This window comes from Equus quagga, chromosome 7, assembly GCF_021613505.1.
Source record: "Equus quagga isolate Etosha38 chromosome 7, UCLA_HA_Equagga_1.0, whole genome shotgun sequence".
In the NCBI taxonomy this organism is placed as follows: domain Eukaryota; kingdom Metazoa; phylum Chordata; class Mammalia; order Perissodactyla; family Equidae; genus Equus; species Equus quagga.
This window is the reverse complement of record NC_060273.1, coordinates 22499534-22514116: the sequence shown is the minus strand read 5'-3', so window position 1 is coordinate 22514116 and position 14583 is coordinate 22499534. Positions and strand designations below refer to the sequence as shown.

Genomic DNA, 14583 nt, shown 5'->3' with positions numbered 1-14583 from the left:
GAATACCACTCAGCCTTTAAAAGGAACAAAATTCATACATGCTTTCACATGGATAAACCTCAAAAACATTGTGCTAAGGGAAGTAAGACAGGGACAAAAGGACAAATATTGTATGAATCCACTTACACGAAATATCTAAAATGAGCAAATTCATAGTGACAGAAAGTAGATTAGAGGTTACCAGGGGCAAAGGGCTGGGAGTGGGAAGTTATTGCTCAATGAGTAGAGAGCTCCAAGTACTGCAAGTAGATAGTCGTGATGGTTGTACAACATTGTGAATGTACTTAACGCCACTGAAATGTATGCTTAAAAATGATAAACCGATAAATTTTATGTTATGTATATTTTAGCACAATAAAAAATTTTAAAACAAGATGTAGGAAAAACAACCATGTGGAGAGCAAAATGCCAATTGGTCAAAACAAATATAGAATAAATAAACATACAATGTAATTGTTCATCTGCATATAGATGAACACCACAATATTAAACGTAGTAACTGCTGAGTTGTGGAAGTAGAGCTCATTGTCTTTTCTTTAGACTTCTCTGTAATTTCCGAGTTTCTGTAGTGATCGTGTATTACTTTTGTAGTAATAATTTAAAAAATAAAAGTTGTATTTAAAACAACCTAGGCTATCCCTCAAAACACTTTGGTCACCACTAGCAGAGAGACAGCTCGATCTCACTAAACCTGTGCACATCTTACTCGCCAGCTCCACAAGCCTCTGTCACACCCTCTATTTCACATGACCCTCTCACTGACCCTGCGAGTGTCCCCAGCCTCACGTTTTGGTTGCGGAATCTGAGACCCAAAGAGAGGGAACTTTGCATCTCAAGTCACATAGCTCAACAGTGGCTAACAGGCTGAAAACCCAGATGGCCCTAAGTCCTCTGCATGCCAGCTGCTGCCCACGTCTTCAGGCTGTCTTGGCTGCCTGAGTCTTCTACAGTCCAGCAGAAGCTGCAAAGTCAAGCGTGGCATGTGGGCAGGCCCTGCCTCCTTGCTCACCTTGAGCATCTCCACTTTGCGGAAGGACAGTCCCCGGGGCAATGTCAGGCCGAGCCGGACCCAGTAAGCGTCTTCTCCTGAGTTGGTCAGTGTCAACTCCACAGAGAGGCTGGCAGAGGGGGTCAGACGCAGGACTTTGGATCTGGGGGAAGATCAGAGAAAAGTTGTGGGGGCCAAAGTGAAGGAAGCAGGATCAGAGTCAGGGAGTTTAAGAACTGAGTGATCTGGTAGGCCAGAAAAAGTAAGTACAAAAAAATATGCTCCGGTACACAGGCTTTAAGTTTTGTGATCTCATCTAATCCTGACAGGAGTGCCACAAGGGCCTTGCATGTCTCAGAGAAGGAAACCAAGGCCCAGATGACACATCTAGTGAGCACAGACGGGGGTCTTCCGACTCCACACCCAGCACTCTTTCTAGCGCACAGGAGATACCTCAGGAAAACACAGAGTGGAATAGGAGGGCCCAGGGGCTGGGAGGCTTGGAAGCCTTACAGACCTTGTAGGGGAGAAGGACAGCCCCAGGTTTGCCTCACATTTCTTGTCCTCTCCGCAGTTCTTCTCAAAAGGGATCTAAAAGGCCAAGAAGAAAGGACTAGGAGGCTCAGGCCCCCAGACCCAGGAGGGCCTGAACCTGACCTCTCTGCCCCTTTTCCCCTCTTACCTCCTTGGTCTCCGAGTGTGGGGAGGGTCTCAGGATGGGCTGTATGTCCTTGCCCTGCTGAGCACCGTCGAGTGAGAGGGCCAGGAGACAGGAAAGGTTAGTTCAGGCAGCAGAACTCGTGGAACAGAGCTGGAGGGGCTCAGGGCTTGGGGCTCAGCTGGCTGGCTGTGGTCTGCACTCCCAGGAGCCAATGCCTTCCCAGGGCAGGCCCCATCCTCCTGACTCAGCCCGAGGCCATCTGTGTAGCCCTCCTGCAGTGGCAGCTCCCTGAGGGAGGCTGAGGCTCAGGGTGGCTATTCCCTCTCCCGGACAGAAGATCTGGGCCTTGACAAAGCAGCTCCCACAGTTCCTCCTAGCCTGTCTCCTCCCCTGGCAGAAATGCCTTGCTGCGCTGCCTCTGGACTCACCTGCCTGCGACTAGCTCCCACTGTGCTTCTCCTCTGCCAACCCCATCTCCCCTTTAGAAAAGCTCTCCATCTCTTATCAGATCAAGGCCAGTTTTTTCAACATTTCCAGAGCTTCTGCTCTGGGCCAGGCCCCATGCTGGGTACTGGGTATACACTAGAGAACAAAACAGACACGTTGCCTGCCTTCCCAATCTGAGGAAATCTTCAAGTGTTCCCTCCAGAAATGTACAGGGTATACTTAAAGCATTTAGAAGAGAATCCTATCTCACACTTGAGGATCAGGGAAGCTTCCTGAAGGAATGGCATCTGAACTGAAATCTAAAGGATGAGTGGGAGGCCTGGTGAGGAGAATGGAGATGGAAGAAGAAAGAACAGTCTATCAAAAGGCCCAAGGCAAGAGAGACTGAGTCTGTACAAGGAGCAGGAAGATGTGCAGACTGGCTGGAGTGCTGTGTGTCACAACGGGCAGGAGAGAGAAGCAGGGTCTAGACTTCCCTGGGCCTTGCAGGCCATGTTAGGGAGTTAGGACTTTATCCTGGAGGTGATGGGGTCACAGAAGTATTTTATAGGTTATCAGCTGTATGTTCTAAAAAGACTCCTGCCTCCTCTGCTTCCAGGCCACCTGCCAAGCATCCTCCAGACTCTTCCTTGAGGGGCAAGGGTCCTGGTGGCCTCTGCTGACTGCTGACCACTGACCCTCAACATTCCTACACAGATTCCCATCACCCACTGGACCACAGCCAGTTCCAGATGGCCATCCAGGGCCTCTGTCTTGCTCAGCTGTGCTGCCAAAGCTACGCCCAGCTCCCCCTTTCCCTTGAACGTACACCATAACTTTCCTCAGGCTCTTCCCCTGGCCTCTCCTGTCTCCACCTACCCAAAGTCTACTCATTCTGCAAGATCCGGAGCCAATGACACTTCCCCCAGGAAGCCTCTTTTGATGACTGTGACCTCTGGTCTCTGTTTTACCTGGAGTTCCTACATCACCCAGTTCGGCATTTAATTAGTGCCAACGGTAGAGACTGCTGGTTGTCTCCCGACTGTATATCCTTCCTCACCTTCTCCCTTTAACATAGAGCCTCCACTTTTTATCTGGTCACATGGTCACGTGGACAGACTATATTTCCCTGGCTCTCTTGTAGTCAGGTGTGACCACGTGACTAAGTTCTGACCAATGAGATGTAAGTGGGCATCATGTGGATTTTCAGGAAATGTTCTTAAAGGGAAGGGATGTGCTCTTCTTCTACCTCCCCCTCGCTTTGTGCTCCCATCACACCAACCCCCTGGCATCTTTATGCCTGTGCTCACATTATGCCTTCTTTCTGAATGCCCACCTGCCGTTCCCTACCTGGGAACTGTCAATAACCTCTTGTGGGAAGGCTTTCCTTATCTCCCAAATATGTGGCATAAGACTGTTGCCACCCTGTATCTGACTTTACTGTGGCCTTATCACAGCATGTTGTAACTGTCTCTTGACTTCCAGCAGCAGCCTGTGAGCCCCTTACGGGGAGGGACTGAGTTTTATTTACCTTAGTGGAGCCTGTATCCAGAACAGGGCTTAGCCCAAGCAGGTGCTCAATCAACTTTCCTTAAGTGCATGATGAGAATCTAGTGGGCAGGGGCTTTAATTTTCCACAAACACACCATCCCATCATTATCTTCAAATCTCAGGAGCGTGAGCATGTGTGGGGCGGGGAGGGGTGCACACTCATTGCATGCTGCCAAAAGCCACAAGAAAGAGTGCACTTAGCAGTCAGCATGCTCCAGCTCTGGAAGAGGCCACACAATGTCGGAACTCATTTTATAGATGGGGACATAGTCCTAGAGAGGGACAGAATGTGCTCATACTCGTGCCAGGAAAAAAAAACAAAAACAAAAACACATCTTTGGGCTTCCAGGCCCAGGTTCTTTCCACCAGACCTTGCTGCTTTCCAACAGAAGTCAAACTACCAGCTGAATGTCCAGGATTTCGGAAAAGGAAATGAGACTTTTGGCACTGGGTGGGGAGTATGTGGTCCGGTAGACTAGGGTAGATGTTGTTTTCTTCTTCTTTCACATAATAATAGCACCCCAATTTGCCCTTGAAGGAACTACCTGCTCTCAACTGAATACACCTGGGCAAGAAGGCTAATCAGGGTGCCCTGTCCTTCCACAGATAAGGGGTGGTCCACGGCCTTCTGAAGTGTTCTCCCAGAATTTGCAACTTGAGCAGTGCTAAGAGCCTGATGAGGTCTGAAGCTGCTGCACGGCGGGGACCTGGAGCAGATTCGCTGAATGGGTTGTGCCCTGAGGAGGCCATCCATTGTTCCCTCCTCTCAGAGCCCCCACCCTCATTCCCCTTCTTCCCAGCCTTGCTTTTCCAAATTTCTCTTAAATACAAACTCGCATAAATTCCTTTCCTGCTTAAGTAAGCCATATTTGATTTCTACTGCTTAAAACAAAAGCCTCCTGTGTAATACAGTCTTGCTAAATTGAATTTCTACTCTCCCCTACTTCCTATCAATTCCCTCAGCTGATCTCTTCTTACCGCCCTTTGGTCCCTCGGTGTCCCTTCTTCCTCCCAGAGAGAGAAATTTAGGGAGACATTGATGGGAGAGATGAGGTCCTGAATGCACACCTGAGGGTGAAAAGAATACAACCTATGTCATGAGTTTAGCCTTTAGCACACTTCCAGTTAAATGCACACTTCGTCCATACTTTACAAATGATGAAATTCCAGTCATTAGTTGTCTTCCGTACCAGTACTGGAAGTATGTTTACTACGTTTCAGATGTTCATAATCTGCCCAGGGCTGCTGCTTAGCACAAGTGTCAGTCCTCAGCCCCCATTCCATGGCAGATATTGCTAATCAACCACAGGACTTCTTCCCACTGAGTCCTAACAGAAGCCCCTGAATTTTTGTCACACTGCTCTAGGCAGCCATTATCAAAGTTTACACAAAAAAAGAATATTCTAGAATAACTATGGACAGGTCCTAGTCTTTTATGTCATTACAAGTGCCTGACACTGGCACTTTGTAGACACTCAAATCATATTCACCTAAAGTTTCTACTAACCCCAAGAGGTAGGCATTATTATCCCCACATTAAAGACAAGGAAAATAAGGTCTAAAAAGTTGATGGAATTTTCCTAAAGACTAGAACTAGTAAGTGAACCCAAACCCGTCCAACTTCCAAGTCTAGAGTCTTTCCATCATGTCGCAGAGGCTGTTCTCTGGCAAATTTATGTTTAAAATTTCCAAATCTTGTAATGGCGGGTGGTGGCGCGAAGAGGCAGAGGGGCACTGAGTTGAGGTATGAGTACAATAATTGTGAGTTGATAATTGTTGAAACTGAGTGATGAGTATTTAGGGGTTCATTAAAGTATTTTTTCTACTTTTGTGTATTTGAAATTTCCCACAATAAAGAATATAAAACAGGGGCCAGCCCTGTGGCCGAGTGGTTGGGTTTGCATGCTCCCGCTTCGGCGGCCCAGGGTTTCACTGGTTTAGATCCTGGGTGCGGACATGGCACCGCTCATCAGGCCATGTTGAGGTGGCGTCCCACTTGCCACAACTAGAAGGACCCACAACTAAAAATACACAACTATGTGCTGGGGGGCTTTGGGGAGAAAAAGGAAAAATAAAATCTTTTAAAAAAAGAATATAAAACAAACTTGAAAATCTTATACACCAATCATATACTCAGTCTCTTATGAAATATTTATGAGACCAGGATAATTTAGTAAATATCAATCCTATTTTGCACAGGACTATTAAAAGCAAACTGAATTTGGGTATTTTAGCAATTGTTTAAACTACCATTTTTAAAAAAAAATCTTTCTGGGGCCAGCCCAGTGGCACAGCGGTTAAGTTTGCACATTCTGCTTCAGCAGCCTTGGGTTTGCCGGTTCAGATCCCGGGTGTGGACATGGCACCGCTTGTCAAGCCATGCTGTGGCAGGCGTCCCATGTATAAAGTAGAGGAAGATGGGCACGGATGTTAGCTCAGGGCCAGTCTTCCTCGGCAAAAGGAGGAGGATTGGCGGCAGAGCTCAGGGATGATCTTTCTCAAAAAAAAAAATCTTTCTGGGATGGATGTTAATAATAAATGACCATGTGTACCTGGCAAATAATGATATACCACTGAGATTGAATATTCCATAGCCATTAAAAATAATTATAGGCTGGCCTAGTGGTGTAGTGGTTAAGTTCGTGTGTTCTTCATCAGCGGCCCCGGGGTTCACCAGTTCAGATCCCAGGCATGGACATATGCACTGCTTGTCAAGCCATGCTGTGGCAGGCGTCCCACAGATAAAATAGAGGAAGATGGGCACGGATGTTAGCTCAGGGCCAGTCTTCCTCAGCAAAAAGAGGAGGATTGGTGGTGGATGTTAGCTCAGGGCTAATCTTCCTCAAAAAAAAATTATGAAAGCTGGGTAGCAGCATTAATATATGATGTATGAAAAGAGGAGGAAAAAAAATAAGTACTTTACAATTGTAATCATGTTAAAACCACTTTTGTAGATAGATTAAGGACTAGAAGAAAATATGCTAAAGGTATTATTACTACTAGCGTACAGTAGAGGAAACGGTAGTATGGAGAGATCAAAGTGACTTGTGACGCAGCTGGACAGTGACATTGCTGAGCCTTGCAGCCGGCGCTGCCTCTCACTGCAGTCAGCTCCCCTGCCCCTTCACTTCCCTGAGCAATCTCACTGGCTCCCTTACCGGGAAGTGGAACCAAAACTCAGTGCAGGACTTGACCAGGGTGACAGCTGTGTTCCCACTGAGTTTATCTCTCCCTCCGGGGAACAATCCCCGGCTTCTGGTCCGATGGCCATCCAGCTGCAGAGTGTAAGTGAGGTTGGCAACCAGGAGCCCTGGGCAGAGCGGAAAGGCAGGAGTTGCACGGTGGTGGAGCCTGGCATCATCAGCCTGGATTTGGGGCGAGCAGCTGCTCCAGGGAGCAGGAGAACAGCACTGACCTTGGAACTGGGGGATGAGAGACTTGACCTGGAAACAGACTGTGATGTTGACTCCTTCCTTCTTCTTGTTGCTGGCTGAAGGGGAGCACTCCACTTCATGTACTGGGATCTCGGCCGGGGAGAAGGACAGCAGAGTGATGACATCCACCACAGGCCGCGAGCTGCAGGGCAGAACGCAACCAACTCTCCCCCTCAGCCTCCACTGCCAGGACCACATAGACATGGGGCTCCATCTGTCAGAGGCCAGAGGACGCTCTTTCCCGAAAGCAGACCTCAATGTCACTGTCTCCTTGCAGCGATGATAATAATGAGAATGACTTAGGGCAGCTCCCCATTTATTCTAGTAGCCTTCTGACCCATTTTCCACACAGAAGAGCGGGCTTTTAAAAAGAGAAATCATATTGAGCTCCTTCCATGCTTAGAACCCTTCACTGAGGCCACACAATATTCAGAATAAAATCCAAATGTTTTCCTATCCATGCCAGCCTCTCTAGTCTTATCTCCTAGCACACTCTCCCTCGGCTCACCACGTTCCAGCCACGTCAAATCTTTGCCTGCCTTATGGCCTTGGCACAACCTGGGCTTTCTACATAGAAAGCTCTTACCCTAGATTTCTGCAAGCTGGGCTCTTTCTCATCTTTCAAGTCCCAGCTCAAATATCACCTCCTCGGACAGGCCTTTCTTGGCCTCCCAATCTATAGTGGGTTTCCCCTGCTACTCCCTCTCAGTACCCTGTTCACTCCCCTCACAGCACTTGTCACAACTTGTAATTACCTATTTAGTTGTTTAATCTTTTATCATGTGTGTCCCCACACATACACTCTATACTTAGTGCCTGGTTCAGTGTTTAAGACATAACAGGTGCTCAATAAATATCTCTTCACTCTATGTTGTCACATGATGCTTCCAATAAACTCTAAGATATGGGTAAGGCAGGAAGTGTCACCATCATTTCAAAGATGAGGAAACTGAGGTCCTAGGAAGCTAAGTGACTGGGCTAAAATCACCCAAGAAGTAAATGAGAGAGCTTCCACTTGAATCCAGGTTACCAGGTTCTAAAGCCTTCACGTGAGGTTGCTTCTCTAGGAGGTTTTAGTGTCAGACAGGCCTGGGTTCAAATCCCAGTCTGTCACTGAATAGCAGCTGTTTCACCTGGACTAAGACATGAGCCTGTATAACCCTATCTCACAGGGGTGGGGGAGACCAAATGAGCTAACGCCTATAAGTGTTCTTAGCACAATGCCTTGTACACAGTAACTGTTCAAAGGATGGGAGCTGAAATTATCATTAGGCGGGACTCAGGAGTCCCCGTCTTACCTCAGCATGATCACTTGACCCTCAGCCCCGACAGCCACATCTGCCAGACCATCTCCTCCAAGGTCCTTCACCCCGTGGATGGAACGTCCAAACCATCGAATTCCTGATAACACCTGGGTTCCTTCTATCCTCTGAGACCAAGAGAAAAATTCACGCTAAGAGAAAAATTCACGCTAAGCTAGGGAGAGGACAGGCTGGAGGGTGGGCAGAGTCAGGCTGGGGAGAGAAGCTGGGTTTGGAGGCTTCCAGGTGCCTGGAAATGGGTTTTGATTGGGAGGCAAGGCACCTCACCTGACTTGGCTCAGGGCTCAGCCCACCATGGCGCCCATTGAAGATGTACACAGCTCCCTGCTCCTCCAGAGGGGCTCCCACAGCCACGTCCATCAGCTCATCCCCATTGATGTCCGTCAGGGCAGTGATGGCTGCTCCAAATCGCCCAAGGGGGTAGCCAGGATCCCCCTGCAGTTCTGAGACCACTTCAAACCCCAGCTGGGAAGAAGCAAGGTGACAGGTGCCACCTCAATCACTCAGCAAGCTTTCACAGGGTGAGGCACCGTGTAAGTGAAGAACGCTAAAGAAATGTCACATGTGGTCCCTCACAGAATTGGAATGGGGCCTCAGACTGACCTGAGTTCAAGTCCCAGCTCCACCTCTTGCCATCTGTGTGGCCTCGTCGTTTTGGAAAGTTACCCAGACTTGCTGAGCTGCAGCATTCCCATTTGTAAGGTAAAGCTCACGGTATCTCAGGTGATTGTGAGGATCAAACGAGGTCTCATATATATAAAGGTTTGGCATGGGACCTTGCACACAGTCAACCCCAGTGATTACTAGTCATTGTTTGTCTGTTGTTCTAAAGGTCTGATTAACACATGATCAGACAGGGATAGCTTTTCAGAACTTTTTTTTTTTTCTTTGAGGAAGATTAGCCCTGAGCTAACATCTGTTGCCAATCCTCCTCTTTTCTCTGAGGAAGACTGGCCCTGAGCTAACATCCGTGCCCATCTTCCTCTACTTTATATGTGGGACACCTGCCACCACATGGCCTGACAAGCCAGGATCCGAACCTGTGAACCCCTGGCCTCCGAAGCAGAATGTGTGAACTTAGCTGCTGTGCCACTGAGCTGGTCAACCTTTCAGAATAAGTGTGACCTGAATAGACCTGGGAATGTTTCTCCCACCCCCTCAGCTCAATGTCCTGGTCTGCACCTGTTTTCGCTGGTAGACAAACACTCGGCCTCCTCTCTGCTCCCCATAGAACAGAGGAGCTCCAATCAGCAGCAGCTCTGTCTCCTCATCTTGGTCGACATCAACGCCACACAGCTCACCACCAAAATAAGAGCCGACCTGCAGGGAGAGGAAGACGTCGGAGGAAGAGCCCATGAGCAGGACCCCTCCCTCAGCTGCACCACAGCCCTCTTATTCCAATCCCTCAAACGAAGGCTCAAGTCCTGGACCCCACTTTGAGCCGATATGAATTAAGACAAGTTGGGCTCTGTGAGGTTCAGTTTCTTAAAGGCAAGTGGAGATGACAAAGCTTACCTCAGAGGGTTTTGTGAGGAACAAATGTGACAGTGCTTGGCACAGGGTCTGCGGCCCAGTAAGTGGGTAAGTGTTCAGGAGACACAGGGAGCATAACTAGTGTTCTACCAGCCCCTGATCTGCAGATGCCCTGGGCCCTGCTCACCTGGCTCCCATTTATCTTCTGGATCTGGCTCCAGTGGTCTCTGTTCTCTGACTCTTGGAACAGCAGCACCCGCCCCACATGCTGGTATCGGGGGGCTCCAGCTGCCAGCAGTGATGGGAGCCCTCGGGAGGGCAGCCAGGCCACGGTGTAACCTGAGGAGAGAGAGATCAAGGGGCTTGGAATTAGAAACACAGTGGCTGCTGGAAGAAGGTAAAATCCAGGGGCAAAAGGGGCAGAGACCTGGGAAACTGGGTTAGTAGCAAAGACGCATTGAAAGAGCCAGAAGACTTTCTCCTAAGAAAAGGAGCCACAGGCTCTGAGTGGTACAAATCCACCATCTTGGTCCAAGGCTGCGTTTCTGAAACGGTGGACAACACACATGCCCAGGAAAAAGCAGCCACGTACCACGGGGCAAATATGGTGCACCCTCCTGAGGCTCAGTTCACCTGAGGGTTGTTAAGGGAGACTACACTTCTTTTAAGTAATAAACTAAAATGGGATATATTAGTAAGAAGAATGCAAAGTTTGCATAAATATTAAAAATACAGCATGAGACTTGAAAAAACTTCCTGCTTTAAGATCCCCCTTCAGGCTATCTTCATACTTCACAGCTCCTGTGGTAAGTGTCTCTCCCCTCTGTCGCGGTACTGATGGAATGTCTGAGGAAACGCTGCAGGAAACCGGGTGAGGGACTGGGCCAGAGCCAGCAGCCACCCAACAGGAATGCTGATTAAAAAGATAACTAACCGACCCAACTTGATCTTCTCTGTTTAGAGCAGTCGAAAGCAAGTGAGAAAAACAGCCATGTCTGAGAGTTGACAGCACATGAAAGGAAGGATGGAGAGGCTCCTATTGGTTCATGTATATTCCTGAAGCCCCAGGGTGAAACACTTGCCCTTTGAAATCAGAGAGACAAGGTTTTAATCCTAGTGGCACTACTTCCAAGCTGTGCAATCTTGAGAAAATTACTTCATGCCTCTGAACCTCAGTCTTCTCATCTAAAAAAATGGAGATAGTACTAACCTTAGAGAGTGGTTTTGAGGATTAAACAAAATCATGGATTTAAAAATATATATATGAATGTAGGGGTGTGTGTGTGTATAGAGGGGTGGGCACCTAATTAGAGATAAAACTTTGAGGTTCTCTCTTCTTCTTTAGTGAGTAGCATTGTCAGCTATTTTGCAGCATGCTGAAGAACAGATAAGCACCTTGAAGGCAGAGGTGCAGGCACCACAGTGCACGTCTTTGGGCTCTACCTACCAGTTCTGTCACCCTAGGCAAGTTATTTAACCTCTCCTGGGCTCAGTTTCTTCATCTGTGAAATAGAGATAATAAAAATAGCTACTCACAGGGTTGTTGTGAGGATAAGATGAAATAAAATACGTTAATACACGTCAGGCACTTAGAACAGTGTCTGGCACATAATATTTGTTTAGTAAATATCGTCAAAAAAAGAAAAAGAAAAAAAAATCACAGAGGGCAGCCTCCCTTAGAAAGGTAGACACAGGGGCCGGCCCCGAGGCCCAGTGGTTAAGTTTGCAAGCTCTGTTTCGGTGGCCTGGGGGTTCGCTGGCTTGGATCCTGGGCATGGACCTACACACCACTCATCCAGCCGTGCTTTGGCCGCATCCCACATAGAACTAGAGTGACAGAATGACTTACAACTAGGATACACAACTATGTACTGGGGCTTTGGGAGAAAAAAAAAAAAGAGGAAGATTGGCAACAGATGTTAGCTTAGGGCCAATCTTCCTCACCAAAAGTCAAAATAAAAGAAAGGTAGATGCAAGATGAATAGCACCAATTTTCCAGAGGAAAGTATTTAATAAGACCCTCGTATTCTGAGAGCTTGTTAAAGGAGTGGCCCACCCCCATACAGGGGTCATGGATGAGGCAGGGTGGAGGGTGCTGGTTCTAGATCTTTGAGAAGGCAGAACCTGGAAGCAGTCCTATCCCAGGGTTCTAGGAGCCAGTTTGTACCTTGAGACAAGCTGACTACATGGCTGTGAGTTAAAAGAGCTATAACCTTGCAGTACAAGGGTGAGGTCCCTCCACCGCCTGCAACTGGCATCACCATGGGTGCACAGGCATCCAGAGATCTGTGCAGGACAAGACCGCAACAGTGACGCCATGAGGCAGAGAGAAGCAATAGGAACTGTGGATTGACCAGCCTCATTTCCTCCGCTTGGCATCAGAACATCTCCTGAGATTGAACCAACCCTGGAGTTCCTGGGTAATTCAAGAGGAGGAAGCCTCAAGGAGGAGCTGCTGGTCCACCTGCTAATGAGGCAGGTTGTTTTAAAACGTATTCAGGATTTAATGTATAGGTACGACTGAGTGACGACACAGAGAGGTCACTGCGTTGAAAGAAGTTTGTTACTCACAGTTCCCCAAAGCAGGACGCAAGGCAGGCTACGCAGGGCCACCTGGGGGAAGCACCAGCATCACTGAGGAGGTGGGAGGAGAGAAGGGAGAGTATGGCCCAGAGCCCTTATTGTGGTTTTGGTGGGAAGAAATGAATGAGGCAGGGTCGGCAAGCTGGAGCAAGCTCAGGATTGGACAGTTTGAATAATGTCGGTAGGCTCTGGGCTATAGGGGTGGTCTTAGTCGTCTAGAACTGGCCCAGGGGTGATTTAGGTCAGAGGGAATACTGGCTTGGTGTGTGAAAGTTAGATAAAGTTGGTGGTTGGATACAGGCTCTGGATTGTCTGGCTGGCATATGGAACGCCTGCCCACCAGCAAGTTGTGAACTCTCCATAGGAATTAGCTAGCCCTGGGAGGGGCGTCTCTCCAGGATTAGCAAAGCCTCACAATGTCGAAGCATCATAAAACACAGAAAATAAAAACATGATTAATATACAGGCAAGGGGCTATTAAGGGAAAAATTAAGAATGTTATAACTGTATTTAAACTCTGAGTTTGTTCATGCCGGTTGCTAAATTGCTTTCATTATCATTTTGAAAGTCAGAGCGATTCTCTGGCCCCTAAAACTGAAAGAACTCAGCAGAAAGGAGAAGTACTCACCCAAATAGCCTTCTTTCACTTCTTTTGTCAGTGGTTCATTCCCAACAAACGCATCATCTTGTAGGTCTACCTTCAGGTCTAGAAAGCCCCCAGCCCAGTCCTTGGCTCCAACTGCCCCCACAACGCCACGGCCCTGCCCAGAGAAGGAGAGGGGCAGTCAGTTGCATTCTCACAGCAGCCCTCTGCCCATTACTTCAGGCCTGCCACTCACCTTGCTGAGGTCAGCGCTGATCCCACTGGAGGACAGCTCCATGTCAAAAGATGTCAGGTCCTGTCTGCTTGTGCCTGAGGGACAAGAGAGAGGAGAATGGGCCAAGACCCAAGGAGCAGTAGAAACAGTGATACTCACGAAAGGACTGAGAAAGAAGCATAGAATTTACCTTTTGGCAAGGTAGAAAGAGCACAAACTTTAGAGTCAGACTGGAAAGCGACTTATGCTTTCACTCTCATGTAAAACTCCACGAGTGTCAGATGTGGATATCCAGTTACTCCAGCTCAGCATTGTCTAGGATGCGGCTTTGATTTCTGTCCCTACTCAGGCTTCCTCACTTCAATGAATGGTGCCACATCCACCTAGTGAATCACGCTAAAAACCCAGGAATCAACCTTGATCTTCCCTTTCCCCCTGTGGCACCTCCAACACATCACCAAATCATGATGGTCCTACCTTCAAAATCCATCTGCCCCTTCTCTGAATAGTCTGTATTGCGACACCCATCAGGATGGTCCAAGCCATCCTCATCTCTTGCCTGACTAATGCAGGAGCTTAAGATTTTCATCTCTTTGACTTCATTCTTCCTCTTTCCATGCCTTTTTTCCACACAGCAAGCAGGAGTAATCTTAAAAAATGTACATCAGACTGCATCTTTCCCTTTCTTAAAAACCCTTCATTACTTCCCATTGCTCTTTAAACTAAAATCCAAACTCGTTCTGAGGAGCAGGAAGGCCCCTGCCTCCCTCACCCACCTTCTCTCTCCTCTCCTCTCCACGCTCCTATCACTGCCAAGACCTTCCCCACCTCCGGCCTTCACACTTGCTCTCCTCTCTGACTACAGTGCTCTTTGCCCACATTCCTCACGTGGCTGTTCATGCCTCAGCTCAAAAGTCATCTCAGAGTGAATTTACCTCAACTTAAAAAAGGCGTCTTCCTTGAAATCCCTTTCTAAAGTCGTGTCCTCCAGTTAAATCTCTCATCGCTTTATTCATTTCCCTTACAGCACTTATCATAATCTTTAATCATCCTGTTTGTTTACTTGTTTGCTGTCTTTCTTTATCCAACCTGAATATGACCTCTGGGTTGGCAATATCCCTGAGTGTCCTATTCACAGGGTCTGGTACATGGTTGTTGCAAGCATGAATAAATTAAATAACAGTAATACCACCAGCCTTGCAAGGATGCTGAGAGGAATGAATACAATGATATAAAGTGCCTGCTACCTGTAAGCTTTCAAGAAACATAGCAACTGTTATGAATATTTGTTCATTCACTGGACAAATACTTAGAGTAACTAAATATT

At 47.8% G+C, this 14583-nt stretch overlaps 1 protein-coding gene across 3 annotated transcripts in view; it reads right to left on the bottom strand.

The window, feature by feature from the left end:
- Window positions 1–14583, bottom strand: part of ITGAL (integrin subunit alpha L) — a 63441-nt gene that overhangs the window by 12918 nt on the left and 35940 nt on the right. For 2 of the 3 annotated variants that reach the window (XM_046668591.1, XM_046668594.1), the window contains 12 exons: window positions 13278–13351; window positions 13067–13199; window positions 10043–10194; window positions 9565–9702; window positions 8650–8847; window positions 8359–8489; window positions 7042–7202; window positions 6785–6936; window positions 4605–4694; window positions 1671–1727; window positions 1506–1579; window positions 1010–1151 (listed from right to left, as the gene is read on the bottom strand). In XM_046668591.1, the coding sequence (XP_046524547.1) occupies window positions 1010–1151; window positions 1506–1579; window positions 1671–1727; window positions 4605–4694; window positions 6785–6936; window positions 7042–7202; window positions 8359–8489; window positions 8650–8847; window positions 9565–9702; window positions 10043–10194; window positions 13067–13199; window positions 13278–13351 (1502 nt within the window). The remainder of the gene's footprint in view (window positions 1–1009; window positions 1152–1505; window positions 1580–1670; window positions 1728–4604; window positions 4695–6784; window positions 6937–7041; window positions 7203–8358; window positions 8490–8649; window positions 8848–9564; window positions 9703–10042; window positions 10195–13066; window positions 13200–13277; window positions 13352–14583) is intronic. The other variant, XM_046668593.1, reaches the window with a different exon arrangement.